Raw genomic sequence first — 19,954 nt, 5'->3', positions numbered from 1 at the left:
TTTGCATCACATATACATGTCTCTGGAATCCTAAAAGCAGACCTTGCAAATATGCAAAGCTATAATAACCAGGACTAAAATGTAAATAGATAGCTTATATCCTGTGTAACTATATAAAACCTGTTCTGTACAAGTGTTCATTTCTATATACAGAGCAAACACCAGATTCAAGGACAAGTGAGGATAACATGTTCAAATTACTTCCCAAGGAAATTCTTTTCATGTCAGTACTGGTCTTACATATGTGTTTGGTTTCTTTGAAGGAAAGACCCTTCTAAACCTCCCATGCTATGGCTTTTCTGCAGTATGGAGACACATCGCTTAACTCTGCCATTACCCGTTATCACATGTGAAACTGAATAAGAACTTCCATCTCCTGAGTCAAAAAGCAACTCTTTCTTGTTCCAGTTATGATCACTACCCATTATGACCACTGCCGAGGCTACCAGTGTGCCTGCATGTACTGAAACCTCCACAGCTGCACCAAGTCTTGCCCTCCCACTCTCAGGAATGGAGCAGGCAAGTACATGAGGCACTGGGATACCCAAAACTGAGATAAGCCCTGCAGCATCCTGACATCTGGTCTCCACCAATGGGTAACAGCAGTGCCATAAATTTAATTACATGCCATGTGAAAAGTACTTCCTTTCATCTCTTTTAAAGCGGTGCTAGCAGTAGCTGCTAGGATGTTTCTTGTTCTGGGGTGATAACAAGTAGCCTGTTCCTTGCTCACCTCACCATGTGTCCTTGGTCTTCAGCACTGAAAACTCTGCTAGTCCCTCCTAACAAAGAGATTCACCCTCATTCCCTGTTCTCAACTCACAGTTTGAGGTTCCCTTTTTGTGACAGTCTGCCTGGGGCTACATTCAATTTCAGAGGTGTGAGGGGACCATTCCTCCACACAGCAGCACAACAACAGTAGACACTTTCTGTTCCATAGTATAGGCACACACACTCTAGAAATACTGTGTGACACTAAAACGGGCATTAGTGCTAGAAGTAAAATCTTGAGATGTACAGTTTGGAAGAGTCAGTTACAGTGGAAAGAGAGGGCTTTCACCTCCACTGAGGCTAACCTGACTGAGAAAGTTGGAAGAGGTCCATGGAAGACAGAAGGCATCAGCCTTAGAAAAATGGTATTGATCCACAACTTACCAAAACTGGACTGATAAAGAGACTCTGTTAGATTTCCAGGTTGCCTTCAAAATCGTGTCTTTCTGTGTCTTCAGCCCCAGCTCCATATTGGTTTTTCGATGTGAAAAGGCCGTTATTTCAGGATGGTTGTCTCAGTTTGCTCTGCCCCCCTGTATCCGATAGCTATGGATATTCTCTATCCTCTACTCTGCTGTTGACAGGAAACACCTGCTTCCTAGCTACCCAACACAGTTTACAAGCCAGAGGGATTTTTGTCTGCAATATCTGTTTTTTTCCTTAAAACCACAATTCATGCAATGATGTAAGAAATTCATATATAAGTGTCTTTCCAAACTCTTTGTTAGGGGAAAGAGGTTTTTGCAAGAGAAAATAGAAGGACTCAAATTCTCATTAAAGAACAATTTCAGGTACATGTCTTGTCAGAAGCCTCATGCTCCAAGGAGACATGCTTTGCAGCTCTTCGGTGCAAGAGGCCACCCTATGCAAATTACTCAAAGGCAGCACACACCTCATGCCTATGTCACAGCAGAGCAAGCCTCAGGAATAAATTTATAGTTCACACTTTTTTTGTTCATTTGCTGAAGGTCTGGGACTGTTTTCTTTCTCCTGCAGCTTGCCCTCTTATGCTGTAATTAGAGCTATGGTCATATCTGCAGCATCTAAGAACCTCAGGGTGATGATGGTAGATGTTAACATTGGGTAGGAGGAGATTTAATGAGTTATTCTGGGCTTTCAGTTATGCCCATGCCACCCTGCTGAGTCCAGTAAACTACTTTGGTGTAATTACAGACAAGCTCAGTACTATTTTCTTTCCCTGTAATGCTCCCTCCCCACAAAGCCTTTGCAATTTTTAACAGCAAATTGCAGTAATCACCATTTACTGCCATAGGACACTATCTGCAGGTACATACACCACCATCACTGTGTGTAGGGAAGGCAATCCTTTCCCAAGGTTTCTGCCTCTGCTCATGGCAAAGCCCAAAACTCAGAATTAATATCAGAATTTCCCTGAGCAACTTTCACCCAGCTCTTAAATGCAAAACTGCAGACTTCTTTGTCAGTCTGCTGTTTATCGATCCATCTCACCCAAAACATCCTACCTCTGAGGATGGCACAGATTAAAATTCAGATTTCATATCCATAGCTGATCTATGGGAAAGGCAGCAAGAATCAGCATAACAGTGCTGACTGACTGCTTTGGTGGTCTCTTGGTATGTCCCTTTCCTCTTTTGTCTACACTAAGTACAGATGTGTTGACAAAAAAATGTAGAAAAATTTTTGGATGGCAATCTGGAGTCAGTTTTCATTTGAAATAGGACCCACCTCTGGAATACGGTCCATCTAAATTGATAGATCAGCTGGACTAAATACATACTTTCATTCTTGTTATGTGAATTGTGGTGTGGCTGTCTTGTCTTTTGATTTATCTGTGATGCAGATTTGTCCCAAGGTTACTTAAGAGGTTAGTCCACAAAACAGCTGAAAGAAGCTAGTGCTTTACACTTTGTGGGCTTTCTATTATCATCTAGTCTAGTGTCCCTCACTGCCTCTAAGAGTTAGACAGAATGATTAAAAAATTAAAAAAAAAAAAAAAAATTAAAAATCCAGACCAAATCTACCCATGTCGTGGCAGATCCTTCCCTCTGAAGGGATGATACTCCAAGGAAAACCTTCCTATTTTTAAGGCTAAGATAGTTCTCACAAGAGACTTATAGGGAAGTATTTTTGTGGCCTGTGGCAGGGTATTATTTTAGTAGCTAGTAATAAGCAATAAACTGTGGGCAGGAAAAGACTTCTGTCTACCCGGGCTGCAAAAGCAAACAATGTCTAAGTCAGGGGAGCCTGAGGAGCATTGCTCCTACCCTTGTTTTGCTTTGTTTGCTTTGTGTGCTCTCACACAGTAGCACAGGAGAAAGTGGAGCAGCAACACTTTGACAAATGAAACTGCCTGGATAAAGAAAGGATTAGTAGCCCTCAACAATTACCCCATTCAGCCAACTGGAAACTACAGAGATTTGATCCAAAAAGTTTATTAAATCCATGGAGAATCCCACTAGTTTCTTGATGAGCACACTGGATCTTTCGACACTTGTCCTAGCTAATTTGTTTGTATGTTTGTTTACTGATAGATATATGATTTCTGATTTCTAGACCTGCATTTGTACATCAATGACTTCAAAACTAACTCTTATCTCACAGTATACGCCAAAACTCCTGAATTCCTGAATTCCACAACCCTCTGGTGCCACAGGCTGGAGACTGAGCTCTGCTTCATGTAAATCACAAGATGGAGGTGCATCTAACTCAGTACACAACAAACAGTACTGTCTGAATACTCTTTTCTTTCATATTAGAGTCCATGTATTTAGTTGCCTTTTTCTTTCTTCTTCAACATTAAAAATGTATGATTGGGGAACATCAGAGATTTCACTGGCTGGGTGCAACACCTAGAAAGACACAACACGAAGGTTGTTCTTCATCCTCATGGGAAGAAAAATCTTTTTTTCAGGACAAAGTCCTGCACACAAAGTCTCAGTATGCAAGGGTAAAAAGCACAACAGACAATTCAGACTGTCTTTCTGCAGCAGATGACTTCCATGCATGTGCTGCTATTGGAATGGAAGGATACCTCTCAGAAGAACAGTCTACCTCCAGTTGTGTCAGTGCCTAATCCACCACAACCCTTTGTACATTTTAATAACTCTTTTCATTTCTAGAAAACATTCTTTCCATAGTTGAAGCTAAAAATTAAGTTGATAAAGAAACATACAGTTTATAGCTTTATGTCTCATGTATAAACAGCTGTTACTTCTAACCTGTAAGCAATTCACAGTCAGCTTTTCAATTTCTTTTGTAACCTTTTTGTTTTGAAGAATGAAGAACATAAGAGAACAGGAGCCCATTCTATCAGTTTACCAAGTGGCACTTTCCTTCCCCCAGGGAGAGAAAGAAACATTCTCCAAAACAGAGAAAAGGAGTCTGCCAGAATACAGAGCCCAAGTCAGGCAATTAAGTCTGAAAGTCATCACAAAACATACTTTTACTGCTGTTTTGCAACAGACACTTCTTATTTGGTGCAGGAATTGTATATACTTTGACTATTGGTTATTAGCACCACATCTGAAAAAGACAGTGAGAGTTTAAGCAAACCCATCCAGCAGAATTTATTGCACACATCAAAAAAACCTACCAAGCAGCTTCCCTCTGTGTCTGAGTGACAAGCACTCATAACAGGAATATTCCCATGCCTCTTACCAGGCAAGAGCTTGGGGCTATAAAATTATTCTTTGAATGTTATACAATGTGTACATAATGGGTATGGAGAAGATCATTGTTACACATACCAAGCCATGGAGACCACAGGGGATGTACAGTTTTAGGCAGCAGGCCAAGAAGTTGAACCTGATGAGCTCTTGCATAGCTTTTGCTAAACTGGTCCTACTAATGGACTAGATCAATGTCACTGCAAATAGTAATGAAAACCAAAATTCCTCCTGTTCTACAGCCTACATTACGTAAACAGCTGTCCAGTGCATGAAGGAAGAACCAGGTTAATGTCTCACTAATGCTATTTATCATGCCCTACAGATTTCAAATGCTTAGAAGGGCCAAGAAATACAATCTTGACACAGCCTAAAATTCTATACCCTGCCCTCAATTTTCACTGACATCAATGGGAATTTCTGGACTTGAGGACAACTCTCAACATTGCTGAAGGCAATAGATGCTCTATTTATTTCCAAAGGAATGATCTTCAGGTAAAATTAGAGGGAACATCTTAGCCATCTCAGCCAACATCTTGTCAACAATCTTCAGCCTTCAGACATCTGTGTGAACTATAGAGACCAGGTAAAGCAAACAAATTCTTCTATTCTAACGTAGTCCCGAATCTTGCAACCTTTCAGCCCCAGATTCACTTTGGGTATCAGTACAGCAATTAACAGGAAAATTGTATAAATCCTTTGGCAAGGTATTGCTTCACTGAGTGTATAAATGTTCTTCTAGGACTAGCAGAAGTGTTCATTATCAAAACTGATCATGTAGCAATTAAACAGCTAGTTAGCAATACTTTTAAGATCATAGAAAAAGAATACAAAACTGTAGGTCAGAAATGTTGCCTCCAGGAAATTAAAAACACGTTTCTTGGCAAACAGCCAAGATTATAGTATTGTTCCTTTATCTCAATGCAATTATTAATTCCTGTAGCCATCTCTGGACATACATGAGCAACAGGAAGTCATTCCCACATGCTAAATTTAACAGAACCAACAAGCTGATTATTGCTGATCATTTGTTTTGCTTTGCAGAGCAGCGTGATGAAGACTTGTTTCTGCTTATTGCAATCTGTCTCACACCAGTAGTTCTACTAGTCCTTTTTTCCATAAGTTGTGTGGGCTGTAACCGATTTTACAAAGGAGCTGAACAGGGGAAAGCTGACTCAATACACCCCTGCAGCTTCCACACAGCTGGAAACCAGAGCACTGGTGGAGGACCACTTTACAGTGACCCCAGCACATGTTGGAAAGAACCAATCCTGCTCCTCCAATGTATCCCTGTGTGTCATTTAATTGCTACAGGATACCCTAAGATCGTAAAAATAGTGTACAACCCTCCTCCATCAGGAAGCCTGCCCTACCTTGCATGGTTGCTCGCTTGGCTTTCTTAGCCAATGCTTGCCTCTTGTGTTCCTTCCCCGTCCCTTGCCTCTGGTGCTCAATCCCTGGTCATGCTTCTGCCATGCTCTGCTTCTCCTTCTAATGCCCTCCAGGCACACCAAGCAGGCCTTCAGTGATGTCAATGCTGTCTGTGAGCTCAGCACAGCTCCCAGTGAAGATCCTGGCTCTTCCCACAGACCCAGCAGTCAGGTCTGTTATGATTATGTTTCCACCCTTCCTGCCTTTTAAGGAAAGGAAAGTGATGGTTTCACCAATCACTTGTTGAAATTCATGTGGGTTCACCCCAAACTTGGAGAAAAACACAGTCCAAAAGGACAGGGTTTTTTCAGCCCTTTTAATTAAATTCCTGATCCAGCTCATGAACAGATTAGAGTTCATCATCCAAACTCTGGTGCCTGAAACAAGCCCTGGGAGAAGAAGAAGGCTTCTCTGCCTAGGGACTGGTTTGTGCAGGGGACAGCACGCAGATGATCCTTATCTCCTTGCCTCCATTCACTGACAAAAATCAGGAACAACTGAAAAACCCGTTCCACTAAGAGAACTGATCAGTTCCTCCATTGTTTTCTTTTTCCTGACAAGAACAGCACCTGAATTTTCATCTAAAATCTTTTCTCAAATTATTTTCACTTGGCTTTAAAAATAATAAACTTTTAAAATACTAACGCTGTGCTTTAAAAGTAATAAATAGAAACCAGTATTATAAAGGTTCAGTAAAGCCAACAAGGAATGTAGAAAAAATATTTGGAAAAACAAAATAGCAGCATTTTTTAAACTTATTTACCCTGAACTTCTGAAACCAGACAAGATGTAGGACTATAAGGCACCTCAGTGGTGCAAATTCTTGAGTCAAGATTATCATCAGTTTAAACAAGTGGAACCAACATACATAACTTTATGTATTTGAGATGCTGTAGTTTCTAGGCCCAGGTTCAACAAGTCATTTAACCATGTGCCTGACCATACATGCATTAAGGAGCCTGACTGCATGCATGAGTCAGAGGTTCAATCTTTCAAGAAGTTAGACACCTCTGCACTTTGAGCAATGCCTGAAACTAATGGCAACACTAGCACTGAACTTGTCAAAATGGAAGCTCACAACAGAAAATTAGAAACCTCTTTCAGAAACCAGGACCTGCACGGTCTAGATTTAGCTAGGCATAAATATTTGCACTGCTCTTTGAATGGGCATTTGCTTCAGGGTTAAATATTCATAGTTAACCAGCCACGGTTACTCATTTTATTTTAATATTAAGCCACACTATGTAGGGTGGTAACTCCAGTGAATGGTAGCACCAAGGTTTAAGGAAAAACATTGTAGTGTTATTACAGGGAAGCAATAAAGAGTATATTTTCATAAGTTTTCTGAACATAGTGAATGCTCAAAGAAGGCTGACTGAAGTGTGATTTTTCCTTCATTGAGTAATTTTAGATTATTATTTACTTGGAGTTACTTTAAAAAGCTGCTGCTAAGGGTGTAGGAGAGGTAAGAGAGGAAGGATACTAAAAATAACAGTAAAAGAAGTGCATGGGGGGGATGCATGTGTGTGTGCATACCTGCATGCATACCTGCATGAATATGCAGGTATGTGCGTATGTATGTATGCTAAATATCCATGAGAACTAATCTAAAATACTGGAGGAAAAGGAACCTGTATACACAGCAAGCTGTAGTCAGGATTGTTACCTTTGGATTTTGGAAGCCAAAAAAGTAAAACAAACATGCACCAGTTTAGTTTGGGTGGCAGCATGAAATGAGGTATATTATATGGGTGTCCTACCAGAGAAACCAATGCAAGCCTGGAGAACAGCATTGCTTTGTTCACCCAGCACATGAATGGAACATGAGGGGACAGTTTGTGTGGGAGCACTGAGCTCCCATTGATTAATTAAGACCTAATCTCCCTCATTTCAACATGCGCACACACAAGCTTTCCTTTGCAAGTAGGATATTTGTGGATTATTTTGCCATTCCTTGAATTAACAGGCAACAGCATAATTCTGGAGACAGGGACAAAACCTGGTATGAATGTTAGCAGCCCAGATTTTGGTGCAGTTCCAGCCTGCTTTTAGATTCCCTAAATGGCTCTGGTAGATCTGGAGCAGTAAAATCCCAGTGTCTGAGGCCCTTCAGCATGGAGTAGGGGTTTGTATGCATGGCACCAGGTGTTTGTCATTCATAGTTAATTCTGGATGAGTCTTTGTCCACTGTCTCAATGAAGGGGCCAAGCCAAAACCCAGGACCCAAGCTGCCCACAATCAGATGCAAGTGTCTTCAGTCTGCCCCACTGCTTTTAGCTCAGGAGGAGTACGGCTCTGGATCTACATTAGGAATAGCTGTGTTCCTGTGTTAAAGGTATTTGAGGAATTTCTAACATACTTGAAGTCTGTACATGTAAATATTAAAAAAAAAAACAAAAAACAAAAAACAAAAAAAAACCCACAGAAACACCACCAAACACCTAAAAAATTAATGCATTTTTTAGGGAAACAGCAGACCTACAGTAATTGGTAGTTGGATCTAATATACCTGATTTTGCTCCCATGAGAAAGTCAATGGTCCTCTTAGAAATAGGATTGCACCTTAAGTAACTTATGATAGTCCCGAGCCAAATGTAACCTACAACAATCTTGTGAAGCTTACTAGGCAAATGGAGACTGTTCTCCACTTTCTATAGTACAGTCATTTTGAATAAGAAATAAAAATTTATCTACCGAGTCAGTCATCCCTCCTACCACTCCGCAAAACCTTGCATAACCTTATTTCTCTTATAGGTTTCAGGAACATTGAATGTCTCATTGCCTACATTTAGTTTCCCCTGCAGTCCACTGGTCTCAGCACTCTGAAACTGGTTATGATTTATACCCCAAAGCAAACACCTCTGCAAACAGGAGGAAAACACTGAGCATATAAGGAGCAGAGACTGAAAAATCAATCCAGTGTTCAGTTTAGTGGGCAGAAAATGTTTAAGTCCTCAAAGAGAAAAGCTCTATTTACCAATCTGAATCAACCAATTCAGTTGGAAAATCAGAGGAAATGGGGAGGGACATACACATAATGCTGCAAAATGCTTCACTGTTTGCAGCTGCAGCTCTCTCTGAGCTGGCTCTTTACAGCAAGTTTACAGGGCCATCAGCTTTCTAGTCCATCTCCACAAGCCATAATGAAATCCACTGGTCTGGTGGAACTTTTCAAACAAGAAACAAGCTGGCATCTTGGAAAACATCATTCAGAAGGAAAAACATATTTGGGAGTCCTTACTCAGACAATATCCCACCAAAGCCATAGCAGCCATGAACAAGGACCCTCCACAGATAGTCCCCTTCACCATCAGCCAGCAATGGGAGCACCTGTGGACAAACTTTCTGTTTATCGTTCTGCTTTCCTTTCCTTTACCTTATTGTGCCTTTTGGGTCACCCTCTAGGATGTTTTTGTTGACATCAAAGTGATACTTCCATTTAATTCAAGTTAACCAGGTATGCACAAGAAGCTGGCACATGAAGCTGAAGCCCAGTGCAAGGGTTACTCACCTTCCACTACCACCGTTGCAGGTTTTGAATAGGCTGTGCCCAAGCTGTTCTTGGCTACACATCGATACTGTCCTGCATCCTCTCTCTGAACGTTGTGGATCCTTAAATTCCCTGAATCAAGGATAGCAATGCGAGCATTCTCCTGCCGGAGGAAGGAGCAACAAAGATGAGGGTTTTACATGCAGGGGGCACACAAGGAGCATCAAATATCCACTTGAAAAGACTGGGCTTACATGCATCAACATTATTTGTGTTGTCCTACAGCTGAAGGATTTGGGGCCAACTATTCCTGCTCAGCATCGTTATGACACACTCACCCATCCCTCCTTTTGTAGATCAGTGAATATAAGTTCAAAAGAGCTCTGGATCTTAGTTCAGAAGCTCTTATTTATAAGAATACTCACACATGCATTCAGCAGCATTTGACCATGCTTCATAATTATATATATGTGTGTATATATATATATATATATATAAAATGTAACATCTAGATACACAGAGAATGTCTGGTTTATAGGCAGAATTATTGCAGATGCAGACATTTATGAGATGAGCCCTGGATTTTCCAGATGCTTACTTCCTAGAAATTAGAACTTGCAAATGCTGTAATTATTGCTAGCATTTTAACATATTACCTTTAGCGAAGTTAGAATTACTTAGATTTCGTTCTCAGCTCACCTTTAAGACTGTTTCTCCTTTGATCCATGAAACAGAAGGTTTTGGATTCCCCATTGTAGTGCATGGAAGAACAGCCTTTAACCCTTCTATTATTTCCACATTTATAGGCGGTCGGGTTATTTTGGGTCCTAAAATTTTAGAAGTCAAAAATTAAAGTTGAACTGAAGATAAGAACAAGTTCAGAAATGACAACAAAATCTTTGCTGCTTTTTCTGTATATTGCTGAAAGATAGAAGGGTCTTAGTAGCTCATGGGCTGCCTTGGAAAGAAAAAAAAATTAAGCACAGCATTCAGAGTTTCAGTTTATGAACACAAAATCAGCTAGCTTGCATGGGTTATTTGTTTTCAAGAGTGGAGTTTGACAGTCATTTGAATTAGGGCCTGGGCTAAAATCCAAATCCAGATAAGAGTATTTCCAATATTGAAGAATGTTTGCATTCCAGGTTTTGACATTCCTCACTGCATAAACAGTGTCTTGTGTGAAAGCTCAGAGCAGGAGTGAATCAGTTTTGAAATAGTTTTAACACAGGCCTGACTCTAGCTCATTAAAAAGGGCATGTAAATTCAATTAATGTCCCTAATTGAAGGATTTATCACTGTTACAAAAAGGAGAAAGGGTCCTTAAAGAAAAAACAAGCAAAATCCTGCAAAGTTAATATGTGACAAATTTAAGTTAATTTTAAGCAAAGAAAAATATGGCTTAGCTTACTGTGAGCTGGGAGTAAAAATACCTTCATCTCAGTGTTGTGAGAGATAGGGAGCTTTGCCTCCCTTGTACAATGCCAAAGCAGCAAAAAATCGATATTCAGAAAGCAGGCCCCCACCTGCAGGCAACTGGAGTGCTGGAGAGCCCTAGAATTACCAGACCTGGAAGGTCATGCTCATTAGTGCAAACAAAGCCTTTCCTACAAACAGATGCTTTAGCCAGGATATATCTCAGCTGCCCTTTAAGTGTTTGTGAAGTAACTGCAGCCATGTGAGCTCGTCTTCACAGAGCTCAGCACGCATATAGCCCTTTGCAAGAACCAGTCCTCTGCCCTCCATGCGGGATGATGAGATTTACACTGTGGTGGTCCAGACCTTTCAAGATTGCTATTTAAAAACATCTGAACAGCATTTACTTGCTTTTGCCATCCTCAGGCATAAACCTGATTAGTGAAATCTTATGTTTAAAATTCACTAGGGATTTATGCAGTATTGCTACAGAGGTCTAATCTATCAAATTGTGCTGCTTTTACCAAGTTTTGTACAAAGCATCATTTTTTATCCTCTGCTATGCAAACAGTTCCTCTGATCCTAGCACAACTGTGCATTATTCAAAGTGAATAATCACAACTGCTTATAATTAAGATATGATCTGATATTCCATGTCTCTGTCTCAAGGGTCTGTACCCAGCCCCACAGGAATATGGGTCTGCCCAAACACAGACCCCCAGGGGCCATACCTGGGGGTCTGCTCAGGCTCTCAATGACACGCTTACACCATGTCAGGAAGAAATTACATTCCCACTTACGCATTTTCACTTGGAGAGCCCCACAGCTCTGCGCAGCTGCTCCAACCCCGTTATCCGCTGTGCAGCAGTACACCCCATCATCACTGTCCTCCACGCTCAAAATGGTCAGGAGCTGCCCGTTCCTCTGTATGCTGTACCGGGTATCAAACAGCCTGCAGGGCACAGCACAGATTGTCAGGGGCAGGGGGATAGCTGGGGACAGAGAGCGGGAATTGCATTTGTATCTGCAGACTGCTGATGGCACTACAAATGGTAATGTGTTTTATTTTTTTTATTTTCAACCTGCAAAGAGAAAGGAAGGTACTGAAAATGTTGAGATGGGCCTTAAAATTCAGGTTGGTCCTCACTAGACCATGCAGCTCCTGACTGGCAGCAGTGTAGTGGCAATTCTTCTTCCAGTCAGGTGTTGGTAAAGTAGGTATCATGGTTAGATTTCTGTCTGGCCAAGGACAGGCAGGAGCACAAGTAATCTTATTCAGCTTGGTCGCCTTCTTCAGATTCAGAAAAACAACAATAATGCTGTTTTCAATAAACACATGATGTTATGGGAAGATTTTTACTGTTGTGAACAATAAGACACAAACCAAAATTCAAGTATTTTTGTGTCTGCATCCTGGAATGGTTTTGTCTGTTTTTTAGAAGAAAAAAAAAAAACCAAACCAATAAACAAACAAAGAAACGTGCTGAAGGAAAGAAGCCATCTAAAGATTAGAGGATGCAAAGATAGCTATAGTCTAATGACAGCAGGTTTAGATCTGGAGACTTCAGAGAACTTAAGAAAAGCCCTGAAACTGGAGCAAACAGAAGTGTGGGATATTGGAAGAAAGTCTGCAGAGAGAAGAGCAATTCTATATGTGAGCATGGGGTATGCATGCATGTGTGTGTGTGTGTGTGTGTGTGTCTGTACATGTGCAAGAGCAAGGGAGAGACAGAAAGAAAGGTGGTGAGAAAACTGAGGGCTGATCTCTGATTTTTATTGCAAAACTGGAAAAGTATAGTAAAACTTCAGTGGAACAAGATTTGCAAAATGTTTCACAAATTATGTTTTATTTTTGCACATTCATTGATGTCTTTTGGAAGAACTTTCATGCAATTGGCCTTTGATTCTGATGAACAGTAACAAAAGGATCTGACTTGAGGATTGTCTCCCAAGCTATCACAAATACCTAACAACTAAGTATGTTCTATTTTGTCTTTTATGTTAAAAATCTCACAGCAGTCACCAAGTAATTTGAATGTGCCATTTATGGTGTTACAGACTTTCAACAGACTTTCACCTTTTATTCTTGTATCTCCCTCCTCTTTTTACCCTGGGAAGAAAAAGCACAATGAACTCATCCATTGTGTAAAAGGCATTCCTTTCTTTCCCTGAGGAAGGCTCACCACGGGCAGCCCTGTCCTAGGAGATGGGGCAGGTAACCATTTCACCTGGCACAGGGCACCTGCCAGAGTACTTGCACAAGTTTTGACACCAGGAGAGGAAACTCCAAAAGACTAGCGCTAACAAAAGCCTCTGTCCTGGCACTGTTCCCATTGAAGCTGAATGTTTACATATGGGTATGTTTTGAAGGGTAGCTTAGTCGTCTGTTCAGGCTGTTGGGACTTTGGCAAGAGAAGAAACTTTTGTAAACAAAATAACTGATATTTATTGTTTTCAGTAACTTGCCCCTTTGATGTTTGATACAGACACACAAATATATTTATGATTTTTTAAGAAGAAAAAGTCCACTGGTCTAATCCTTTCCAATTGTACAAATACTCTCGTCCATGTTCTTGGAAAGTAACAGAAATAATTTCAGCTTATCAATATCCCTGTCTTTGGTCTGAGCTTTCGTATCCAGCAGCACTGACTATTAATGCTAAAACAGCTTTGGGGAAGTTAAATAGTTGCTGCTATTAATGTTGCTCCAGAAGCCCCAGTAAAGGAACAAAGCACCTGAGCTCTCTGGCCTCACCAGCAGAGCTTTTTTGACTGGTATTCTCCTTTTTGGTCAACGTTGTGAAAAAGGCACTGTGTCTCAGAAAGGGTGGGATGGCTTTTAGAAAGGTGTACTGGGCTTCTGAAAGTGGGGATTGAGGCAAGAAACAATCTGGTTTTCCTATGATCTTAGGACATAGAAAAAGTGAAATTTTAAAGACCATGGGAAGAAAAAGGCATTTAATCTCTGTGGTCCTGCATAAATGTCTCCTCTGCCAACCTTGATTTTCAGGCACAGTAATTTCATCACTGATAGAGACGGAATTAAAAGAAAGGTGACCTGATTTGAAAATAACATCTGTGGAAGTTCAGACCTCCACCCTACGACAAAGCTGGGGTCAGAGGGTTAGGACCAGGGTTTTTCTGAGGTTCTGTTGCAGGTAATGAAAAAAGATTTCTGAAGGCCAGTATGCACATTCAACATTCTGCTTTTCTCCTTTTCAAAAACGGTGTTCTTAGCAGTAAGACCTTCTTCTGCTGCTTACTTAATTGGAGTCTCCTGAGCCAACGGTTCAAGGGCTTTTTTTATGCTTGACCCCGACAGCAGGAACCATGTTTCAGGTGACTGTCTGCCTAACAGGGAAAACTTTTGTGGAGAATGGGCCTTAACTGTGTTACACAGAGTTGTTCTGTGATTTTCCCTTACAGAAGAAGTCACTAACAGTGATCTAGCATAAGAAACTAATGTGAAGCCATGTGCTCTCAGAGTTGGAAGATCACATACAGTTTACTTTGCAAGATCCTGTCTACAGCAACAGAGCTAAAGCAATGGTAGCAACTTCCGTAGTGTGCTTCCAAGGCTGCCTTCTTCAGCAGCACTATGATTCCTGGTGGTTAATGTCTGATAGTACATTACAAGAAGCCAGTTTCCTACAGACAGATCCAGAACTAGAAGCAAACAAGAATGGTGCACAACCCCTTCCACACAAAGTTTCCAATCACAATGCAGACACTTGAGCAACAAGTCTGGCAATGATCCTTTTAAATATTACACAGCATCTTCCTCCTCCATAAATGCATAAACTGAGGAACAGAGCAGATTGCATCATCTGAAGGTGGAGAGCAAACTCCTTGCATTGCTTGCAGCAGAAACCAACTGTCTCCATGCTCAAGCACATGAAGTTGCAAGAGAACCCCCCTGGTGATTCTATCACTCCCTAGGGAACAGAGATTCCTGTATAATTACAGCCACCCACCCTCTTCCCTGCCACAGACTAATTCTGATGTTTCCAGATACCTCTTTCATCATGAAGGAAAGCACTGACAGTTTTGGCAGGAGGTGCTAGAAAGGGTTGGGGCTGATCCCTACCTGATGGGAATGCTGTTGCGCGTCCATGTAATCTCTGGCTCAGGGTACGACTCCACTACACAGACAAACTTGGCAACATCTTCTACCAGTGCATCCACAGTTTCCAGAGGAGTGCTGATCAAGGGAGCTGTGTGAAGGAAAAGAAAATGAGAAAACTTCCCAGCGCCTCCTGGAAAGAGGCACAAAGCCTGCCAGATCCCTTTGAAGGATGCAGCCATGTTCCTGCAGTGTCACTCCATGGCTTCTTCCCCAGCACAGAGGTGCTTTGCACGCCCTCCACACCTTCACTGTAACACAGATGCCTCTGCATTCATAGTTGCAGCCTTCTGTGTTTTGCTGCAGGTTATGCATTTTCCCTTGTTCTCTCTCTGTAGGGTGCAAAACAGAGGGACCCAGCATAGAGCAGCTCCAACAAGCCCAGTGTGTCCCTTGTTTCAAACCCTCCACTCCCCCAGGGTGCACAACACTGGGTGGCAAACTGTGAGGACACAGTTGAGGCTGCTCCCTGCTACTGGGGTGGCATTGCATCAGCTGGAAGAGCAAGGAACAGTACACACATTGAAGCCAAACTGACCTCCCCCAGGAGTGGGCACAGGGCCTCCTTATTAATGCACAATGCATGAGATTTGGGCTTCTTCATCATTAATAAGCAAATTGTTCCACTCAACTACTTCTATTAAAAAAGACAAAAACAAAACAACTGCTACATAGCACTGTATTTTTCAAAGCCAGGCTCACAAAGGCCCTTCAGGTCCTCCAGATTTGTGGCATTCTAGAACACATTCTCTTTTTCTCACCATTTCTAACCAAGCAGCCCCAGGGTTAGAAGTCTAATAACTCTGCTTGATGCTTATTATTGCAGACCTGTCATCATACATTATTTGAATGTATCTTTAGAAACATTTTCCGTCTCCCTTGTAGAAGACTTGAAGCATGGCTGGAAGGGATCAAAGGATATGCCTAGTAAATTGCTTTCCCTGTGCATGCTATGCATTGCAGCCATTGCCTCCAAAGATGCTTGAGTGAGTTTTAATCTATGGCTGTGAGGGACACACATCCAGTATTTGTTGGACTGGATTTCATGAACAGCTGTGCTGAGATGAACTAGTTTCATACCATGTTCCTGAAACACCACCTTGAAAATGTACAGTGGATGCAGGAATCTTCCTGTTCCCTGATGACTGCAGCACTATCCAGCACACTGTGTCTTATCACAGGAAAATCCTGCCGACACTGTATCTGCTGGCCGTCCTCAGTACAATAAGATTTAAATACAGGCAAAGAATAAACTACACCAATTTTACCCCTCCCTCCTAAAAAAAAAGGCAAAATACAAGATGCTCCAATTCCCGTAACTGAGAATAATAGGAAGCTTTAACTTAATGCTTTTTTTATTTGGGAGTAAAAATTAATGTCATCAGAGTTCAGCTGGAATGAAGCTAGAGGAATAAAGGATTTGCTTCCACTGTCAGGTTTACGTAGAAGTCTTAAAGCTTTTTGAATGTCATTAGAAAGAGTCTGCCTCAATAATATTTATGAATTATATGACTTTAGATTGCATAATTGGTAACGACTATACGTACCTAAAAAGATCTTAAAACTACAGCTAAGGCAGCACTAAAAATTATATTAACTGAACATTAATTAAAACACACCTATGTCAGACTTGTTGTTTAAGATCACTGCTTCAAATTGTATCAAGCCTCAATTTACTGGGTCATTTTGAGTCACACTAGATAGAATTAATCATCCAAATTGCACCCAAGGTGAATCCCCTGCCAGTGAAACCAAATGGAAGATTTTCATATAGCCTAAATTTCCCTGCTACTGAAGGTTGTCTTAGGAGAATAACCTCCACTGATGGCTATCCTGTCTACTTCAAAGGGGACATTGCTATTTCGTGACAGAGTTCAGTATATTTTTGTGGCATTAAGCCTGGCTGAAATGGAGTTTTACAATCTAATTTTCTATAGTATGTTTTTATTGCTGTTGTCTGCATGGCTTGATCTCTAGAAGGTTGGTTTTTTAACCCTGAGAAATATAGATTAATTTCCAGTAAGCAAAATTCAAAGCAACCAATTTTATAACTGAGCTGTTACGATCTGTGGCCATTCTCACGAAGAGTAGAGTTAGATTTGTACCAGGAGCCAGTATACAGAACAACAGTATTTTATTCTTTGGGAAGACAAGGGCTGCCAGTTTCATATATTAAATACATTCTCTAGCAACAGTTATGTGCTTTTATAGCATCTCTTAGATTCAACAGATGACAGAATTATCTTTAGCAGTATTGCCTACACTGGGTCTGATCTGGCACCTCCTGAAAGCCAACACACAGCTCTTAGGGCAGAATCAAGCCCTATACTCACAGAAAATACCATCCAAACCAACCGCACTTCACCTGTGGTAAAAGCAGAAAGGGAACTTTGTTTTTTACAGCTGCTTCCCTAAGTTCTATATCCTCGAAAAGCAACCGTGACAACAACAGCGATGTGTCATTTTCTGGAGTGCTCTTTTTTACCTTTCTAATATTAAAAGTGAGCACTGGGCCAGTGGGGAGGTGAAGGCAGTGTGAGGCCAGGGTGAGGGAGCAGAGGGCAGAAGGCCGGAGAACACACTGCGTGTCTGCAGGGGGCAGCGAGCAGGCGAGCATGCCGCCATTTTGTCATAAGGCAGTGAGGGAGACCCAAAATGGCTGAGATGGTGCTTGCTTCTAAAAGCTGTCTGAAAGGCTCAGATGTTGGTGTCAGTCCACGTTTTCTCAGGAAAGCAATCGAAACTTATGAGGCCTTCATTACCAGATTTTAACATGAGGAAATAAAATCCAAACAACGTACTGACATACATATACCAGCATATAGAAATGGCCCCGAGCCTTTCTGTGCACATTACTGGGGCTCTCTGACATTTTTTTAGGTAGCCCTGTGGCTTTAAATAAATTGAAAATCAATTAATTTGTATATCTCTAAAGCCACATAGGTGCCATTTTACTGGATGTCAGCTGTAGTTTCCCGAGATAGCAAAATGACCCAAGGCCAGTCACGGGGCCCATGCGAAAGCCAAATCCCCTTCAATCCCCGGCCCACCAGAAAGTCCAAAATTGCTTGGCTTTGGTTTTAGATCCACACTTTTCAAACAAGACAAGCCAGGCAAACAAATCAAAGCTGAAAACAGAGGCGTTGTCCTCTGCAGCGTTGCAGATGCCCGGAGACAGTGCAGCTCCTCTGGTCAAAAGCTGCTCAATCTTGTTTCCAGCTGATGCTGCAAAACCCCTATAGGGCACCACTGGCTAGTAGTCACGTTTCAGCTTCTCTCAGGGAGCAAGGCAATTCAGCCACCTGTGACGTTTTAGGAAAGGATGCGTATCTCTTCATTGCACTGTGCCATCCCAAAAAATCCATCCCCTTCCTCTTTCTTTCCCTTGTTTCTCCAATCCTGTCTTACTACAGCTTTCAAAAAGACTGGAGTTCGCTTTAGTAAAAATTAACATTTTTATTTCAAAAGGTTTCTATAAAGACCTTTCTTTTTCCATTTTGAGGCCAACCTGACTAACAATCGTAAGAGCACAGCCCTGAAAAAACAGCAATGTTGGCCTAACAGGAGAATACTGGCATCCTCCTTGTTTTTTTTTTTATATTTTCCTGAAGCTGCAAAGTTTCTGGTATACTTTGAATGACTCCTGACAATCACCACACAGAAAAACCTTTTGTCCTCAGGCTTACCAGACAGTATGCCCAGAAGACCACTGTTGCACTTTGTACCTCAAAGACTTTCCTAGACGCATTTTTTTCAGTTCTTGCATTGGCTAGAAGTATGTGTGCGTGTAAGCATACAAGAGAGGAAGAAAGTATAATAACTTTTGTTATATGCAATACAAAACATGCATATTTGTATTTATATACACATGCTCTGTAATGACTTTCTAGCTGTTCTTCTTTGAGCTTTACATATTTTTAAGCATACATAGACATGCAGAACACCATAAATCTTGGACTCTGCAGCAGTGGGTGCTAACAGCCATTGAAACCTCCAGGCCCCCTTTGACATAAGAAATGTCCATCCTACCTAGGCTGAACCCAAAGGTCTCCCCTGCCCTTTACCACAGGACTAGGTGCTTTTCCTAGGCAATGAACTTTCAAGCCCAGACACAAGCATGAGATTATTTTCACTTTTATCCTTCTAAAAGCAGTGAAGCGATGACTGCAAGCAGCGTATTTTTGTCCTTTTCGGCAACACCACCAGACCACCCACCCCATTACTAGAGATGCCTTCCACTTTGCAAAACCTCCTTCAGCAAGTGGCAGAAGCAGAGCAGGGCAAAACCCCCTCCAAACAAACCTTTCAGAAGTGTCTCGGCCAAGCTCAGGGCTGCCAGGGTGAGGACATGCACCAGGGGCACCTTCAGCAGGTCATTCATGTTTGATCCGGAAGGCATCCGGCTCCTTCAGGTGAAGTGTTCAGAGCTCCCGGCTGGCTGCATTTTGGCTGGTGGTGTGCAAGCAGAGCTTCTCCGCTAATGACAGAGCAGAGTCTGCAGGATCTAAGTATAATCAGGAATTCTACCACCCGGCTGTGGTGATGGACATGGCCAGCTGGTGCGTATCCACTTTGGTCACTGTGAAAGCGTGGGGCTCATGAAACAAGAGAAAGCAAATCCCTTCTGAATTCCTTCTAAGCAAACAGAGAGGAGTACAATGGGAAAATATATTTCCAAGGCAGTACCCTACCCCAGTACTCCAAAGTCACCAGGTCTTTATTTCAGCACTGTGTAAGTGCAGTAGTGGGAAAAGTGCTTGCCATTGAATTTTCTGACAGCTTAATCCCCCTCTTTTTAATTTTTTCTCCTCTCTCTCTCTCTCACATGCATTCCCTCTGTCTTATTATAACCTTTCATGATTGGCTGCAATATGCCACCTGTTACCCTGCTGATAGCATTTCTTTTCTTAACAGATGTATTTGCTGGAGCAAGAACGGTTGGCATTGGTGGCTGGAAGTGCCCTTCTTTGCCAAGGAGGTTGTCAGTGTTTGAGAACTGCTGCAGCACAATGAAAAAGCAGAGTCTTGTCCTGGAAACAGACCCCCAGAAAAATTATTATCCACAGTGGGACCAACATT

At 41.7% G+C, this 19,954-nt stretch overlaps 1 protein-coding gene across 5 annotated transcripts in view; it reads right to left on the bottom strand.

The window, feature by feature from the left end:
- MUSK (muscle associated receptor tyrosine kinase) overlaps positions 1–19,256 on the bottom strand; it is a 55,447-nt gene extending 36,191 nt beyond the window's left edge. For 4 of the 5 annotated variants that reach the window (XM_056324897.1, XM_056324899.1, XM_056324900.1 and 1 more), the window contains exons 1-5: positions 19,178–19,256; positions 14,840–14,966; positions 11,553–11,704; positions 10,039–10,166; positions 9,361–9,502 (exon numbers count right to left, since the gene is read on the bottom strand). In XM_056324897.1, the coding sequence (XP_056180872.1) occupies positions 9,361–9,502; positions 10,039–10,166; positions 11,553–11,704; positions 14,840–14,966; positions 19,178–19,256 (628 nt within the window). Of the gene's footprint in view, positions 1–1,360; positions 1,366–9,356; positions 9,503–10,038; positions 10,167–11,552; positions 11,705–14,839; positions 14,967–19,177 lie in introns of all 5 variants that reach the window. The other variant, XM_056324898.1, reaches the window with a different exon arrangement.
- Between the last annotated feature and the right edge of the window lie 698 nt (positions 19,257–19,954).

This window comes from Falco biarmicus, chromosome Z, assembly GCF_023638135.1.
Source record: "Falco biarmicus isolate bFalBia1 chromosome Z, bFalBia1.pri, whole genome shotgun sequence".
Classification (NCBI taxonomy): Eukaryota; Metazoa; Chordata; class Aves; order Falconiformes; family Falconidae; genus Falco; species Falco biarmicus.
The sequence above is the reverse complement of the archived record's forward strand: the minus strand, read 5'-3'. Positions and strand labels throughout refer to the sequence as shown.